At 40.8% G+C, this 18,759-nt stretch overlaps 1 protein-coding gene across 1 annotated transcript; it reads right to left on the reverse strand.

Annotated features, from left to right (window-relative positions):
- Positions 1-5,529: 5,529 nt before the first annotated feature.
- On the reverse strand, positions 5,530-18,199 carry cers3a (ceramide synthase 3a). The gene is made up of 11 exons (XM_076736841.1): positions 18,087-18,199; positions 15,277-15,473; positions 14,999-15,116; positions 13,631-13,749; positions 13,485-13,542; positions 13,229-13,279; positions 12,289-12,381; positions 11,237-11,365; positions 9,036-9,142; positions 7,003-7,156; positions 5,530-5,860 (listed from the first exon to the last, which is right to left on the reverse strand). Exons 2-11 carry the CDS (start codon positions 15,447-15,449, stop codon positions 5,675-5,677), a joined length of 1,188 nt encoding a protein of 395 aa, XP_076592956.1. The 5' UTR covers positions 15,450-15,473; positions 18,087-18,199; the 3' UTR covers positions 5,530-5,674.
- Positions 18,200-18,759: the final 560 nt, after the last annotated feature.

The following is an 18,759-nucleotide window of genomic DNA, read 5'->3' on the forward strand; positions in this document are numbered from 1 at the left end:
ACTATCCCTCATATCAAACCTGTTTGTACCAGATCCCAACAATGTGTCATCCCTGCAGAATGCAATTTGCTTGATCTTAAGAGACATGAAGACCCTTCCCAGCAAACGTCTTTCGTGGTACCAGGCAGACATGCGGATTCCCCCAGCAGGCCATAACTTTCCTCCTCTGACATTCTGTGAACTGAAACTCTTTTAACTCTTGACATTTTTGGTTTACATATCTGCTAACACAGGTAGATGTGAGATACAGAGCAGGTGAGATCAAGAGAAGTGGATAGCACTTAAAAATTCAGTGTTAAGTGAAAGTATTGTAGCATGCTGTTGAACAAAAGTGATACCTCAGGTTCTCTGTTCAGATGAAGGCCATGATAATGTTTCATGGACTCAAAACCTAAAACAAATTTGAACATTTAAATTGCTTAATGTCAAGCCTCACTTTTCCTGTCATTTGTTGCTGCCCTGAATCTTAAATAAACCCTAAATTAATATGTTTATTGAAAACAGATTACACATAAACAAACAACAGTTGTATAATGTCCTCTGTGCAGCTTTGGCTTGGGGACTGCAGGAAGGGTATAACAAAAGACACTATTGAATGCATTGTGGAAAACCTCAACCTATACTATGGATTTAAAGTCAGGATATCTCAGCCTCTGTTGCTTTAGTTTATGACTAAAGCCTTCTCTCATGGGTCCTCTACATAATCTTTCAAAATGTTTTAAATATCTCTTTTATCTCATATTTAACCAATGTCAGAGCAGACAGAGGACCATGCTGTAGGTAAAATTATTTTCTACCTCTAGTTTGTTAAGAGTCATCTGAGATGGTTTTATAGCCCATTAAATTCACTCATTACATGTATAGTTCAACCTGAATTTTAATAATCATTATAATGAAAGGTCTAGATTGGTTATAACATATATAATTAAGAGAGCCAGTTGCGCAGTGGTTTACATCTGCCTGTAGATGTATAGCAAGTTTCATTCAATCCAACCAGAAATTGTTTCCATTTTTCAGTTGAACATGAGGTGAGAGGTCTGATCCTGCTTCATTCTTCGACAGAGAAAAGTAGGGTGATGAGCACCATCTTGTGGGAAACAGTGGAATTATGACCCAAGAACACTGATTCCCATAAAGAATCGTATGACAATGAATCCACAAAAACAATTACACTATATACTTTTGTTTTTCCAATTAAGCATAAAAAGGACACAAACAGGTTAGTATTTAAAACTTGTGGTAGAAAACTGATGGAATATGTGAGCGTAAACTGCTGAACCATGGTTAAGGTCTCTGTTCTACAACCCAAAGTGGTCACTGTGACCTCTATACTGTTTGACAAGTGAGGAGGTTCAGACTGTCTATCTGTAAAGATTAGAAGCATCTCAAGAAACAATTTCTTAAGATGCTGAATGGAGACAGGAATCTGTTGTCTATACCAGACAGCTATGAAGAACCACATGCCACTTTCTTGGTGACTTTGTGTTTGTGTATAAACCTATACTATTGCAAGCGTTGGAGCAGTAAAACCTACACATCTACTGTTGTGTGCTGCTCTGCTTTGTAAGTACATTCATTAAGACATGAAGACTGACCTGAAAGTACAATTTTATTCATCAAGACTACTTGCTGCATGTCAAAATTGTGACACTTTGTACAACATCCTGGACTTGAGAGGACTACATTTGCTGTGGCCTAAAAGAAACATAAAGGCTGAATAGATTTGGCATAACACAACTCACTCCTCATTAATTAAATGTTGCTGAAATGTTTGCCCATGACTCCCAGGGACTGATCTGGCAATACTGACTATCAATCATATCATCAACACACATAACCCCACTCCGTATTTCCAAATAAGAAACAAGCCTACAACCGTTTTTTCATGCCTATTTTCTCCCGTTACGTGAAGAGTCAGTATCACACATGTCAAATAACTCTTTGACATGGCATTATTAATGTCAGGCAAGAGTAAACTCCCTCAAATATGTTTGTCTTGGATTTAGAAAACTCATATGGTCTCGTGACTGTACAGTAACATTGACACACCAGTAAAACCTCCAACACTTGTTATTAAAGATCTGTGATGCTGAGCTCATCACAGCAGGAGTCATTTCCAACAAGTCCTCCCAATGAAACATCCAAAAATTAGCTTCTCTGCTAGCCCTAGAACAAGAAGCATTTTCTGATATGACACCCCACTGGGAAGGAAAACATACACTACTCACAAAAACTTAGGGATATTCAGCTTTAGGGTGAAATTTCAGGATGAACCTAAAATGCACTATAACCTTTACAGGTGAACTTAATTTGACCTTCTCTAAACTTTTGAATGCTCATGTCCAACTGTTCAATGTTTCAGTACTTTTTGCACAATTTGTTGTTCTCTAGCAAGGAGCTGAACGGCAAAATTCACAACAGGTGTTTGACCCATGAATTGACCAATAAATTTCCTGGTTCAATCAGAATTGGTATTGAAACAGTCCTCTTCATCATGCTGTTCACATTTTGACATCATGAGATCAAGATGACACCTAACAATTGACCAACAGTATCTCGCCATTGAGAGGGCTTCAAACAAGATGTTCTCAGAGAGAAGTGGCCACTGAGCTTAGAGTGTCACAGAGTGTCATCAGCAGGTTGCAACAGAGATACAGAGAGACTGGCAGAGTCACAGAAAGGTGTAGAAGTGGACGTCCTTTGGCCACATCCCACACTGATGACCACTTCATTGTGAACAGTGCCCTGCGGAACCGGATGATGAGGCACATTTAAAGGAGGTGAGAGGCACCCAAGTGTTACGTCAGACCATTTAAAACCATTTACATCAGCGTGGTCTGCGTGCTAGACGACCTGCAAGGGTACCTGTCCACATCACCAGGCATAGGCGTCATCGTCTTGCATGGGCCAGGGAGCATTTATGCTGGACAAGGGACCAGTGGGCCTCAGTGCTGTTCTCTGATGAAAGTCAATTCATGTTGAGCAGAAATGATGGCCACCAACGACGTTGGAGACGTCAAGGAGAGTCCTATGCATCAGCCACTGTTGTCACCAGACAAGCCTTTGGTGGTGGTGGTGTTACAGTGTGGGCAGGTGTGTCTAGTCAATACAGAACTGCCCTACACTTTGTGAATGGTACAGATACAAACCCATACTACCTGAATAACATCCAGTCATTGTGCCCCTGCATGAACAACACAGGCCTAATTTCATCTTCATGGACGACAATGCTCCAGTTCATCAAGGTCGCATTATTAAGGAATGGCTGGTGGAGACTGGGGTACCTCAGATGGAGTGGCCTGCACTTTCTCTAGACCTGAATCCCATAGAAAACCTATGGGATCAGCTGAGTCGCTGTGTAGAGGCTTGTAACTCTGTACCCCAGAACCTCAATGACCTGAGGGCTGCCCTTCAAGAGTGGGATGCCATGCCTCAGCAGACAATAAGTCAACTTGTGAACAGCATGAGACATTGTTGTCAAGCTGTAATTGATGCTCAAGGGCACATGACAAGTTATTGAGACACTGACATTTTTGTTGTCATATACCCACCACTGTTGCTGGCTTTTGTTTCAATAAATTGTTTGAGATGAGGAAATCACCATTGTATGCTGCTACTTATATGCCCTACTTTCATGGTATAATATCACTGTAGTGTGAACTTTTTACATTTTCCTTAAATTTCACCTGAAAGCCAAATATCTGCAACTTTTTGAGAGTTGTGTAATTTGTCTGTACCTACAACAAGTACAGATTACTGCTGAACAATAAATCGACTGATCCACTCATCCACCCTGACCTCCTCCCTTCGTGGACTTTGCTTCATCTTGGATATATTAGGGAGTTCTCATTATTTCTACTACTGGTCAACCTCTGTTCAAGCATACATAGTCAGTGACCATGTCATTTGTTCACTTTTTTTTCCTAAGCTAAGTGTTATCAGTACATCAGTACATACATCAGGAAGTGATGCTTCCCCATTCAATTGCACTGCAATAGGTATAACAGAGAGAGAACAAGAGAACTTCTCACCACTCACACAGCTGTGACAGCTGTTCATTGCTGATTGAGCTCAGCAGTACTTCGGTCTGTTTGCTGTCTGTTTCCAAGCTTTCGTGTTCAGTACAGTACATAACTAGCCCATACATAAGCTTAATAGCTCAGCAACCTATTATTTACTAAAGGTATCAAATTAAGATTGTTTCAGTGATTTATGTGGTCTTTTAATATGCTTTTAACAGGAACGTAACATACTGTGAATCATTACTGTGTTGACAATGGTGTTCCTTCCAACACAATCAGTGACAATGTTGATTCATTGTAGTCAGTTCCATTGAAAGATTTGTTGGTAGAGATTTGTTCAAACGTGCACTGAACACCTCTGTATGAAAGGCTGCTAAGAAACAGAAGCATTAAATAAACAATGATATTAGGTAGTTTTTCAAAGAGCTATTGTCCTTATCTAAACGTATCACACACAGCAGGGCTACATTCTGAATGAGGTTTTTATTACTTCTGTAACACACCTCAGAAGTTCTGGTCTCACTTTGGCACTCTATATGTGAAAATGGAAAGAGTGATGGTGATATGTAGGAAACTCTAAACCTAAACTAAAACTGTTTTCTTCAATCACCAAAGTTAGACTTGATAGACTCAACGCCAAACCTAAAGCCCATACAATATCAAGAAGTATGTTTCTATCCTTTACCTTTTATGCGTATTGTGAATGTGAGCATAAAAATCCTTTAGAAAATTATGGCAAAATATTGGCACCAAAATTTTTTCCCTGCTTCTAATCATTTACCTTCGGAAGACTAAACACGCCCAGTACAAATGGGACCAAAACTGCATTACCAAACAGGCAAAGCAGGCAAATGTCACTAAGCCCCGGAACCCCAGGGTCTTAAAGAGCTCCAGGTCTGTTGCATGTCAATTGTCTTTTTAACAGCAAATTTGTTGGTAAATAACAAACCTAAGTGCAAAGTCAACTAAACCAGGTACCTGTCTTGCAGGTGATCAGTGACAAAATCTAATGCTTCATTTTAGGATATGCTGAACAGGTGCATATTTCCAATGAAACTATATTTAATCAAATCACTACTAACTAATTGTTGTGCAGAAAACCTGCAGTCTTGCATTATTATTTCGTCGGGCTTTTGTGTACACTGTACATGATGGGAACTGAATGAGGTGAATCTCATTCATCTCTCTGTGACCATAAATAAGTGGTGAGAGCCAACAGAGGGTGGATGTAAAGGCCAACATGCCTTGATGGATTAAACAGTGAGGTGAACATCCCACAATGCACCAGCTCTGCACTTCACAAGAAATACAGAACAAATTAGATGTGATGATAAGCACAGGGTTTTTTTTTTGTTTTGTTTGCTTGTTTGGTTCCCTGGTCTCTTTGGCTCTTTGAGGGCAGTAATCGCTTCCACTGACAACACTGTGAAGGGGAACAGAGCCAAAGACATCTCAAAGTCCCTCCTTGAACCTGTGTGCAGTTCAAAGCACTGTGAGAACAGCAAGGCTTATTTGGGCTGGGTCGTTTTCCAACATCTCAAGTAATAAATCACATGTTTTGCTTATTTTTTTGGCCGACATTGGATGAAATGTATTTACCATTGTTGTATTTCTCACATCTTCCACTCATATGGAATCGTAGTGAGCATGAGTCAGTACACAGTCTTTGACCGGCAGATATTCTCTGGTGGAGACAAGCATCCAAAGCAGGCTTTCTTCTCCTTCTCATCAACTGTCAATCCATTGCCAAGCTTGTGTTGTTCCTGGCCTTCATCCTCTGTCAGACTGCTATCTTCCTCCTCTTCTTCTTCATTGTCACTTCTCTCATCTCTGGTCAGCTGGGAAATAAGAAAGATAGAAATACAGTAAATGTACAGAAAGAAAGAAGCTTGGAGGGGAAGGGGTGAAAGAGGGAGTGTATGTTCAGCAAATACAACAAGCAGCTGGTGGAGCCAGCAGCCAAAGGCAAAGAGAACAAAACATTCACCTGAAAGCAGATTTGGAACCTGAGCTGCAGCAGAGAACAATGAGCTGGAGAGGTTGTCTCTTGTCAGTGGAAACAGTGAAGCTCTATATTTACTCCTTTCTGTTAACTGCCTTCAGCGTCACAGGGCTCTCTGATGTGCTGTCCTATAGCAAACAGTCTCATAGTCTGTTTCCAGTGAGTGTGGATGTGTGTTACAGTAATGGCATTGTTAAATTGCCATAGTTAGTTATTTGCTTAGCTATAAGCTAAATGAGTTGACGCTAACAGAGAAGCTCATAGAGCCAAGAAAGACTGTGTAGAGCTGGACATAATGAGGTGAGAACACGGTGAAATCACAACAAAAGTGCTGTCAGGGACTGTCTACTGACTAGAGCTGGAGGTTTATGGACTGTAACAACTGGACATACAAACATTTATCTGGGGTGTGGACTGCTATGATGACTGTCAAGTCCAACAGGGCAAGAGGAACAAGCAGTGTGATGACGAGGCAGGTTGGAGGTTCTTGTCAGGTAAATTTAAACAGAGGTTCCTTTAGGCATTTGAACAAACTACTGATGCTGTTGTTTTTGTGGGCGCAGTCTCAAAACCTAAAGTGGGTGTACCAGAAATGATAGTAACTCCAGGAAGTATGCAAGGTTAAAGCTTAACCCCTTACAGAAATCCAGTTTAAGGGCACAGTTATCATGTCAAATGTATTCCAAAAATATTGTGGGGAGAAAATGTAAGCAAACTATTTCGCATTGTTTAAGGACTGGCCACCATTTTGTTTAGTTTAAAGCTGAGCAGCAGGGACCAGTTACAATGAGAGAGTTTATGTCCATGATCTGCCATACAGCCTCATTAAAATGATGTCTTACGATGCCATGGAGACCTTGCTAGACCACAATGAAAAAAAGTGGCAATTGTTCTGTAGTGTTAGCATCAAATTTTTATACACATCAAAGATTTCAAAATGTCAAAAGATGACAGATGATTCTTGCTGAGCAGACTTACAGAGCCAACCAGAAACTTTCGGATCATGCATAGAATGAGGTAGGCCCAGAATATGTGCAGACAGAGAAGGACCATAAGCATCACATTGAAGAAGTAGTAGCCAAAGAAGGCAGGGTAGTGGTGAACGGGGTAGACCCAGGTACAGTGGATCAGCCTGCAACAGGAGAATAGAAACAAGTCAAAATCTCTAATATCCAGGGTTCAGATGTGTGTCCTGTGAAATTAGCTTGTGTTGTGTGTTTTATTGGTGCAAATGAAATGCTGTTAAAACATTCATGTGAGCAGATGGGGTGGGATGGGCTAGGTGTTGACCCTATAGTCTAATTTTATCATGTTTTTGGCAAAGACCTATAATGTTCACTTAGTTTATTCATTCATTCATTCATTCATTCATTCATCGCCTATCCCTTTCAGGGTTGCGGGGGGCTGGAGCCTATCCCAGCTGTCAATGGGCGAGAGGTGGGGTACACCCTGAACCGGTCGCCAGCCGATTGCAGGGCAACATATACAGACAAACACTTAGTTTATTAGATATCTTAAATGAATGTAGTGACATCCAACAGGCCTTCAACAAGCTCTATCATTGTAAAGGTTCAATTTGTTGTCTTTTAAGTTTTAGAGAGGTGTTGATTCAACTTCATATTGAGTTATAATGAGAGATGTTGATTTTTCCATTATTAGATAGTGGGCAGTAGAATGTTCTTGGGACATGAGGGTTGCATGTCAGACTCGAACTGCAGGGGATGATGCAATGACTTGGTCGGCATCTTAAATGTCTCGGCCACCAGGACTCCCCAAGAAAGGTGTTCCTAAAGTCACAGATAGAGTGCAACTCAGCCTTCCATCACAGCTGTCACAATGGTGACCACAGAAACCACACCAGATGAAGGAGCTGGTATCTCTTGTAGCTGGTATATTACTAGTATTACTAGTATACACCTCTTCAAAAACAATTGTGGAGCAACATCAGCAACATCAGCTTCAAAGTTTAAAAATGTGATTGTCAAGTTCAGGCCAATGTTTATCATATTAGTGAGCAAAATTTTATAAATACATAATGTCATATTTTTTCTTTACTGTAAGGCACAACCTGCTCTATTAAGCTACACAATGAGATTAGATTAGTTGGAGAGCAGCAACATGAAGCTTGCTTGTAGGATCAGAACTCCTGGTAGCTGCAGTGGCCGGGTTGCTCTATTCTGCCATCCATTCAAACACTGTCATCTCTGGCTCAGTGGTAACTCCTCCTTGGCTGAATGTTCATTTATACTTAATTGATAGTTTGTTCACCCCAATTAATGGGAACAGATAGATATTAGAAACGTCTCTCATTATCACAATAGAGTCCACACCTCTCTAAAACAGTTTCAACACAAACTGAACATTAGAGCGTTCATGAAGACAGGATCTTGTACGGAGCTATTCTGAAAGTCTAAGTTATATACTACATTGTATTTGGAAATGGCACCAGCACGATAACATCACTGCTTTAAGATCAGTAACAACATTTGAGTATGGATGATAACGACAGCTACCTCTGTGTTACTAGCATTTCACAAGAACCAATGCAGCATGAACATTTGAGGCAGCGTCTCCAGCAACTCCAATGGTGTGAACAAACAACCAAATCTGTCTGTAGATTGAATTTATTGTTATTCCAGTTTAACTATGCTTGTGGCAACAAATCAAACCCAATACAACTTAAACTTCAAATCAATTAAATTCTGCATGTAAACAATTGAACTAACTATTCAGTTAAGCTATAGAAGTGTTCACTACATAGTAAAGCAATGATGGTTGGAAGAGGCAACTGATGCACAGAGTACTGTATTATGGAGTCTTCAGTGTGAGAGCAGCAGCATTTCTCAGTTTAAATGCCAAAATCTAACATGAAAAATGAAATCATACTTTAGAGTTTACTGTTATTTTGCAGGTGCATGCATACATAAATACATATGTAGAAAGCACACACACACACACACACACACACACACACACACACACACACACACACACACCATTTATGAGCTTACCAGAATGGGTAAATGATCAGTCGTGTCACCATAAACACTATGGCAAACAGAACAAAAAGAGTTTTGCAGGTTTTCTCCCATTTGGCATAGTTGAATAATTTGGCAGACTAAAAGAAAAAGGAGGTACATTGTTAATCAACCACATTCCAAAACACAGCAAGTTTAAACCAAATTACAATCCCTTTTCTGTAATGTCACGCTAACTGGTAACTTTAAGCCTTGATAGTGTAATTGTATAATCTAAACCAGGCAGGTTTCCAGTGGAATTAAGTTCATCTTAGATGGTTTTGCCACAAAATGTGTGTCCAATGTCAACATGCATTGCTTATGCAGGCAGTGGCGTGTTCTTTGTGTCAAGAGGCAGAAAGTATGAGTGGGGAGATAGGGGTGTGGCCAGCCACTAGGGGACAAAGTGGTGTGCAACAGATCCAAGTGAGCCCCAGGCACTCCCTCAAAGTATATACATATGGATGTTTCCAGAATTCCAGCTAAAAATACAGTATTTGATTGATGCTATGCCAAATTCCAGGGGCTCTAATATCATCAGAATCCAAGTATAGTAAGCCAAGGCTGTAATTTGTTGCCATTTTGAGATGCCAAAATCGTGATGTGGCAATGTGGCATTATGTCAAAAGGGATCTATATGAAGGCATTTTGCATGAAAAGTTACAAATTTCTTCTATGTTGTCTTCATGTTTAAACTGAACACCTGGATTATTATGACCAGTCAAATACCTGTGCATATACTGAGCACTGAAAAAAAGATACTGAGACCTCTCTGGTACGTCTGAATATTAGTGTCAGATTGTTATTCAAGGAGGGTAGAGAGGATAAGAGGCAAAATGATTTCCCTACCACCATGCCCAGTTGCTCTTGATTCAATTCTCCTTGGATAAATATGATATAAGTGCCCATCAAATGACATCTGTTTTATTCCAGTGGAACATGTCTCTCCACCATCCTAGCTCCAGCAACCACTGGGAAGAGAAGACTGTAGACTGCCTTGAGACTACAACCTGGATAAGAAGACCACAAGAGACACTGAAGTGGCTTCTGAGCCTTTTCTGTCCCGTCTGCAAATATGTGAATGTAGAATTAATTGAGGAATAATCACCTTTTGCTTCATTATTTTCCTTCGTTACTGGTAGTACAGCATTAATCTCCACCTCACTTGCCATATTATTACAGTACCATGATGCGTTCAATTCAACATTAAGTTTTTTATGAGTTATCATTTCAGGTTTCTGTCTTCATTGCTCAATCCAGGTCTATACATGAGTCGTCAGTTGTGTATAATAAGATTCATATCTTGTTCAATTTAAACATGAAGACAATGTGGAAGGAACGTGTAGTATTAAAATGCTTACATATATGCTTCACACAAATTTTCATGGCCCTAAGAAGGAGTCCACATCATCATTTTGGCAAATTCCCAAAGGCAGGAAAATGAGGCAGTTCTCAAAGTTCCGCAAACGTACTTTATATATTTGATATAAATGCTACAAACAAACTCTAAAATGTACACAAAAACCTATATCTGATTTGACATGGAATGACCTTACTGTTACCATCACCACGTTGGCATATTTTAATGACTGATGACTGCATAACTTGTTCAGATGCACTTCCATGGTTATGTAGAGCTATTAGGAATCAACATTTGACATTGGTGAGTTATAGCTACATTCAATAGATATTCCTCTGTTATACATTTATTTTATTTCAACTACTACTACTACTGCTACTACTACTAATAACAATAATAATACTAGACTTATAGTACTACTACTAATAATAATGACGATAACCATAATAATAATAATATAAAAAGCAGGTTTGAATAGAGAAAGGCTGGAGGGGAGAGCAGTAAAAGTGCTTGTCTTGTTCATTGTTTTCAGTATAAACATGGCTGCCCTTCCTGTCCTTGCTGTTGCCATATTTGTGTATGCACAAGGTTATTTGCCACTGCATTCGCTATTTATAGTGGTTCAGCTCTTTTTCAACTTGCTTGTGTCAGCTGTCGATTCAAAGTACAAAAGTTTTCCATAACCTAACCAGGTGTTTAACCTGAATAGCCACAGGTTATTTGCCATAACCACAATATTTCCCTTACCTTAACCATAGTTTTCATGCACTGATACTGTAGTTCATGTTCTATGGGGTGATAGAGTTGCATTAACCCATGTGTGCCTGTGACTGACCTCCAGCAAAACATCAGAGGCATCATGGACAAGCATGACCAGTGTTCCTATACGAATGTAGTTGACACACCAGGAAAAAGATAACAGAACCAGTGTGGCCAAGTGGTGGATGATTTGTTCCTTAAAATCCTGAAGGAGGAAGAAATAAAATAAAATCAGTCAGGTACCATGGAGAACACTCTGAGTCTTTATCAAACTGCTAAACTAGTCCCACCTGTGCCACCTTGGCTACAATGGTATTTACATCCTAGAGTATGAAACTGTTGGTCTAAACAAAAATCATACCGAGTTTGTCCTCAGGGTGCTAGAGGGGATTGTTGGAATGATTTTTTTTATGATCATTTCATATTATGAGTGAAATTTATTTAGACCACTTTCACAAATTCTAATTAGCACAACATTGAATTCAATCTGATACCTCCGGGTCACGATGCAGAGGAAATCTCATCATGTTTTAAAAGCAGAAAGCCTCAGCTCTGTCCTCAGTCAGGAGGTTGATAGTGAGAGGATGCTTATCTCAGGGGACATTTATTGTGATAGGCTATTTTTCCTTTATGGAAATGTGTGTGGATTGAATTGAAAGATTTGTTTCCTCTTTCACCATTTCATTTCCAATCAAAGGATGATGATGATCAGGCAGTTCAAGCTGCAAATCTATGTCAAGCAGGTAAAGATAAGTGACTAGCCAAATGATGATTATTGAAACAACAACAACATAATACAGAAAATAAGAATAAGAATATGAACAATAGCTCAGGGAGCAGACAATGCTACGTGATGTCAACACAGCCTCATCTGTGCTCTGCTTTGTATCCTGTGGCAGCTGACATGGAAGTGCCAAGAAACTGAAATGCACTGACAGCAGTGCATTTCAGTGGTAATAACTACTGAAAAGCACCAAAACCAAATAAGAGAAAGTTTCAGTCTGGTTTGCTGTATCCATGTCCTAACATCTAAAATTAGAATCACAAATGCGAGCAGGTAATTTATGCATCAGGAGTGCAGGAGATTGATCCAAGCTGAATTTTTGGCCTCTGACAACCACTACTCACCTTTCTCTTGACATCAAAGGCAACGCTGAAGAGAAGAGAGCCATAAAAGCTCATCTCCAAGATATAATACCAGTACTGAGACTCCAACATGGTCTGCAGACAGACAGAGAAACAGAAAGAGAAAGAGATGGACAGTATGTAACATGAAGCTTCAGTGAATCTCAGTCACACATACAAAAGATTTGTCCCTGAAGGCTGAGCTCTTTGCTTTAGCTGGAAGGAAGGAACTGGAGATGAATCTGTTGTTCACTCAAAGACGTCATCTCACACTCACTCTGTCTTTCTGATAATGAAGCTATGGGATACACCCATCACAGCGTGTTCAGCTGAATGACATCATAGTATTTGTAATGAAGGTCCTCTTAGAACTGCAGCTACTACATAAACCAGATTTAGATTTTTGATAGTGGGGCAGAGAGGCTTGGAGAACTGGTTGTAGTGGGGCAGAGAGGCTGGGAGGACTGGTTGTAGTGGGACAGAGAGGCTGGGAGGACTGGTTATACAGTGTGATACTTTGGGGGTGAATGAGCAGAGAACATGACGCTCTAGTAGAATGTGAACTTCACAGCACACACAGCTCACAGATTGCTGTTCAGACAGGTGACGACTACAGCAAACTCAAGTGTTGTTGTAACTCACTCTCTAGATGACGTCAACAACCAATGTTGCCTAGTAATGTAACATTGTATACGTTTGTACCCTACGTGGTGTACAAACTGCATTTTCTCCTTTGATTCAATCTGTGTTGTCCGACTTGGTGACATTTTTTCTATGTGTGATGTGTAAGCTTCAGGCTATTTAATTTATTTTAATAATGCTTGTCGCACCTTCTGTAGCGTCTGTACGCTTTTTATTAATCAGTATCAACACCTGAATTACATCTAAATAGATTTTCTGATGTTAATATGATGATTATGAAGTAGAAGAAAAGCATACAAACCTGCTTTGGAAAACCTGTCCATACTTCCCGGGTGTCATAAAACCATTCTTTCTGCAAATACATGGAGAGACATTTAGATTATATTTATAAGATCTGTTTGAAAAACAGAAAGTAAAGCTTTTGTGAAATATAGAGAGCAGTGACCACAAGGCTGCGAGTGACTCTGAAATGTGACAGTTTTCACAGTGAAGTTTTGTCTTCAGTTAAGTGTTTCTGGCCAAGATGGTCTCATTTTGCAATCATATCAGCTACTCACATCATACAATGCTACTATTCCTCCGATGAATGCCGACAGGTAGAAGACAAACCTCCAGCTGCAGGAAGCAGAGGGGACAACATGATGTATGGACTATGGCAGTTAGAGTGATTGTAATATTATCATCACACAAACAGAGTAGTGACCTGGCCTCTCTGAACTTCTTCAGGACTCCAGGACGATCCTGACTGCGTCTTTTTCTGAACCAGCGCTCAACTTGTCTTACAGACAAAGTGCTTTTCTTGGACAGCCCGTCAATGTCTGCCTGGAAGGAAGTGAACACACACACACACATATAATCAAGGAATGCAGTGAGGTTTGTAAATGAACTAGTGCAACAAGGACATTGATTTTGAAAAAAAAAAAAAAAGGTGCAGCATTGCGCACACAGTGGATTACTCTCTGTAATAAGGCTGGAGATGATCAGGAAGGAGGGGAGTCAGTCCATTTAAAGCCTTGTGACAACTGTTCTATTGGGAGTGGTGACAAATGCAGACATCAGGACAGCGAAGTATGACCGGCCATTTTAGATGCAGTAAGGACTCTGACTGCCACATTTTGGACCGAATGAAGAGCCCTTGTTATTAACAAGCCAGAGAAAATCACACTGCAGTAATCGACTCCAGATGTTATGATGCACGTATACGGATTTCAGTCTGTGTTAGATGGAATGAGACAGATCTAAGAAATGTATCATAAATCAAAAAAGGACAATTTAGTAAAGTTCTTGTTATGCAGAGGAATGAAAAAAGAAATTAATTAGAAATAATTCCCAAATTCTGGACTGTATGACTGTTCTATGTCTTCGTCTTTATTTGGCCATCTTGACATTCAATTTAAGTTTATTGTTTCTAACATCCAACAATAGACTCATGAGGGGAGTGTCTCCTGTTTAAAAAGTCAGGAGTCATTAGCTGTTACATGAAAACACAAAGCAGAAGTGGTCAAAGTAATGATTTCTGTGGTATAGCGCATTAAACACTCGGACACAAGGACATAATTGTTGTGTTCCGTCGCTCAAACATGAGTGAAACCATGCAAACACTTGCCCCCTCAGACTGATAAGGTCCTGAAGAGTTCAAATTGATGTTGGTCACATCTTCAAAACAACATCATTTCACAACACAATTTGTGAAATGTGTTTTTTATATGGATGATGTGACTTTAATCTACAGTATCTCGATATGATGACTGTTTTTATGGTTTTGGCTGTCAGCTGTGACATTTTCATTACAGCAGAGTCCAATAGAACAAGCAACATGAGTGCTCAGACAACCAGACTCCAGTTATCTCAGCCACTTACTCAGAGGACAAACCAAAGATGAAGAAGCACCAAAAATGTTTATTGCACGTTTCCATGCATTGGACAGCTGCTCTGCCTCCATACCCAGAGCTGACATGTGCACAGTGCAGTGCTTGTTCTTGTGAAGTTAATGGAAATGTTGGGTGACCAGTGTTGATATTTAAATACCACATTAGTGACAGAACTGATTTTGAAGTGGGACTTTGTTTACCTGAGTAGGATTTCTATAGTGAGTAGTGTAGTAGACTTCCAGGATGGGGTTGTGCTCTGCTTTCAGATGGACTCTCCGCTTTATACCAGCACAGACTGCCAGTGGTGTTGCTATCCACCTGAAGCAGAGCAAATGCACAACACAGGCGTCAATGTCAGTAGAGGACATACAGTGTATGATGGATTCTCTCTGTCGCTCTCTACCTCCAACACAGAGTGATGCACTGTTGGTTCAGTGTAACCACATGGTAGAGTAGGTGCACAGGGTGTGGATCTTACCTTTCAAAGAGGTATCTTATGAGTAAGAAGGTGAAGGCATATGGGACAGTGACATAGAGATGTGAGGCTTTTGCATAGACTCGGCCCTCCCTGTCCTCAAGGTCAGTCCACGTCAGGTTCACAGGCAGCCAGATTCTGTCCCACCAGAACCACTCATACAGTGTGTCGAACATCCCTCCACCCTGACAGAGGCACCACTTCAGAGAAACATGAGACAGGGCAAGTTAGTGGATAGTCACTACCAATGATTGATAATTCACAATTCACAATGGACAATTGTCCAGAAACAAAGAGGTGATGAAGTGATGTCTGAAGAACACTGAATTTGTCAACAAGGTTCACTTCCAATCTGGACATTCCTTTCAATTTCCCCATGGGTCCTGATCTGTGAGAAAACTATACTGCATTTGTTCCCGATCATGTGCTGTTCATTCTCCATATGAATATAAGGAAAAAGACAAGCATCTACAAGACCAGAAGCATAACAGAAGTGTGTGCTCTTCACTGTCAAGCGGTGTGACTTGCATGTTTACAGACCATTTCCAAACATATTTTACTTAATAACAAATGATCCCATCACACAGAGAAATGACAAAAGTGCAAGAGTTTAAGGAGGAGTTCTTTTTGATGGCAGATATGGAGAAGGTACGTTAATATTCCAGAAAGAGGCTACAACAAGCAGACTGCAGCCAGGCACAGATACTACAGTTACTGTAATGCACATTCAGGCCTATTTCCTAAACAAATGTTGACCCAGTGATCCCTCCCTTACTGTCAAGATCACTTCCACACCTATTTCAGCCCAGAGAGAGAACAAGAGAGAGGGAGAGAGAGAGAGAGAGAGAGAGAGAGAGAGAGAGAGAGAGAGAGAGAGAGAGAGAGAGAGAGAGAGGGAGGGAGGGAGAGAACAAGTGGGAAAAAAATGCTGCAATGAAAGAGTGTGTTGCAGCCTAACAACCCACACACACACACACAGTTGAAAGCAGTTAATAATGGAGACAAGAAGTGATGTGTGTGCTTGTTTGTGTGTGTGTGCGTGTGTTCTGTTGGGAGGGAAAATAACATGTATAGAGGCAGTGGACTCACTCAGGCTTACAAGAAGTCTATTCAGTGGTCTATCAAGCTGCAGTGGTAGCCACGTTGTTGAGTCTGTGTCTAGTTCCCGTGGCCCCCCACAACAGGAGGACAAACGGGACTGTTAGTATTCCCCTGCAGTGCTCCTTTGAACACAGTCACTGAGTCAAAACATCAGGGAGGCACTGTGCTGTAAAGGCACTGAGAAGCAGGTGGATGCAGACGTGTTCTGCCTTCACCAGAATAACAAGAATGTGCTGTTTGCTCAAATGTTCAAAACCACCCATGTTTTCCTGACAGGCAACCGCTCAAGGCTCATGAAAAATAACTGTTCTCTCTCAGGAGAAAAAGGCACTGCAAAATCTCTTTTGGAGGAAGTTGCTGCTGATGGCCACAGTGTGCGGGCCAATCAAAGACGCGTAAACACACCTGGACAGCTGAAATCCTCATGTCACTTCTAATCTAACTTCTGTATCTTAACATACTCTCTCATTGTTCGCTTGTTTTGATTCTAATAATCTGCTGTGTTACAGCATCAGTTTAGTCAGCCTCATTAGCTTGTCTCAGTGATGTCAGTGCTGAGATGTTCACATTTTTTTTGCTGTAGAGACAGGCTCTGCTGACAGTCTCATCAGTGACCGTGACCTAAACACAGCCCTCTTTACACTGCTGGATCCAATTGCTTTACATTCATTATTATAATAGGTGTTTGAAACTTGTAATGCCATTATACTGACAGACTGCTAAGGAGGCTCAGTCTCCATTTAGTCCAATCAATGGAGGGACAGTCCTTTTCTACTGTGGCTCATCCTGATGGACGGCTTTTTGTCACCATAATACAGTACCAGCTTTTCCACTGAAACCCACTAGGGATTCACTCACGGACGCACCTGACAAAACACGCTCAGCCTGCATGTTGTTCTGTCTGACTTTTTCTCTGGTTGACTCAAAGCGTCACCATTTAGCTGTTTGGGGCATGTTAACAAAATCAGGAAGTGGGTCTTTGAGTAAGCAGCAATAACACAACATTTTGAAGCAAACAGTAAAAGGAGAATATTTACCTCTGAAATGAGGAACAAACGCTGGAAGTCTCATTGAGTGGAAATATTAAAGTACCAGTTAAGTCTCAAAGAAAACAAGCTCAAAGAGCCGTTTTTCATGACCTCAGGCTTTCCAAACACACTGTAAAAACACCACTCTTGACTTCTCTGTTAGCTGCTGTTTGTTTAGTGCTTTGAGTGACATTAAAGGGGATTTGCCTCCAGTCAAAGTACATGTCATTCCACCATTACATAGCTGCCAGCCCTGCAAAGGTTACCCAGCAATACAGCTCCTTGAAACTGTCACACTGAGATAGAAAGCAGTTCTGAACATCTTAAACCCCCACCGCTAATCTTAACCAAAACCTTTTGATTTCAAGTGGGCAGACCACACAACTTCCATCTCACGGGACCTTTGTGTTGATCTTTGCGAGAACAGGGATGTCATTCATCCCAACTCAGCCATGAGAAAGCTCGAAGAGCCTAAGAGCAAACTTCAGTCACAGTAGAATCTCTTCTGATCAAACAACTCCCCCTGTAGCTGCAGGCAGCCTTGAACCTCAACCATCAGCACAGGAAATACATTTACACAAGAACAGACCAAACAAAATGTGGACCTGTCACTCAAATTCAGGCTAAAAACAAGCAGAGGGCTCTTCAATCACATTGCAAGGTCACAGAAAAGCACAGGCTTACCTCTCCACTGTCAGTGCTAAAAGATAGAGCAGGTAAGGGCTGTTCTTTCCACACCGGCTGACTGCTGTGTTTGCTGTGGGAAATTAACACGGATGGTAAAAGTCTCTATTCCCTCGCTACAACAGGCAGCCAGCCACTCTCTCTTTGTTTGACATTCTTAAGCGTCACACCCAGCACAGCCACAATTACCTGGGAAAGGTTTTTTTCTCCCCTCCAGGAAGTAGAGGTAGGTTAGCGGATTGCCATAACACACACAAGCTTTGCCCTGAAGGGATCTAATAACCTTGTTTGTACTGTGTTCCTGATAAGAGCAAAAGCAGGTTCTCCCACAAAACAAACCTCTGAGGGGCAGAAGAGGTAACGGGGACATTATCCTGACTTTTACAAAAAGTCAACTGATTGACCTTTGTGAGAAATATATATCTTGACATATAGTTTGTAGTGTTTGCACTATTGACACTGGTGAAAGTAGAGAAAACACCTCCATCACAAACAGTACAAACTGTTTTCTGCCCTTACACATAGACTGATCCTTCAGATACTGTACTTAAACCAGCTGAACTGCTTTCAGCACCCACAGTACACATGGTCTGTACACTTCATGTGATACTTTATCTGCCTGCAGTGCTTACACTTCATCTTCAAGCTGATGTATACTTGAATCAACACAGAG

This window comes from Chaetodon auriga, chromosome 1 (assembly GCF_051107435.1).
Source record: "Chaetodon auriga isolate fChaAug3 chromosome 1, fChaAug3.hap1, whole genome shotgun sequence".
Lineage (NCBI taxonomy): Eukaryota > Metazoa > Chordata > Actinopteri > Chaetodontiformes > Chaetodontidae > Chaetodon > Chaetodon auriga.

What these genes read in the sequence shown, in the direction of transcription:
- cers3a (XM_076736841.1), bottom strand. Translation starts at nt 15,449, where the DNA reads ATGTTCGACACACTGTATGAGTGGTTCTGGTGGGACAGAATCTGGCTG. An exon ending in GAATAGTAGCATTGTATGAT is followed by an intron (nt 13,280 to 13,484) that starts GTGAGTAGCTGA and finishes ATGTATTTGCAG; the next exon opens with AAAGAATGGTTTTATGACAC. An exon ending in GAAAGTTTCTGGTTGGCTCT is followed by an intron (nt 5,861 to 7,002) that starts GTAAGTCTGCTC and finishes CTTATTTCCCAG; the next exon opens with CTGACCAGAGATGAGAGAAG.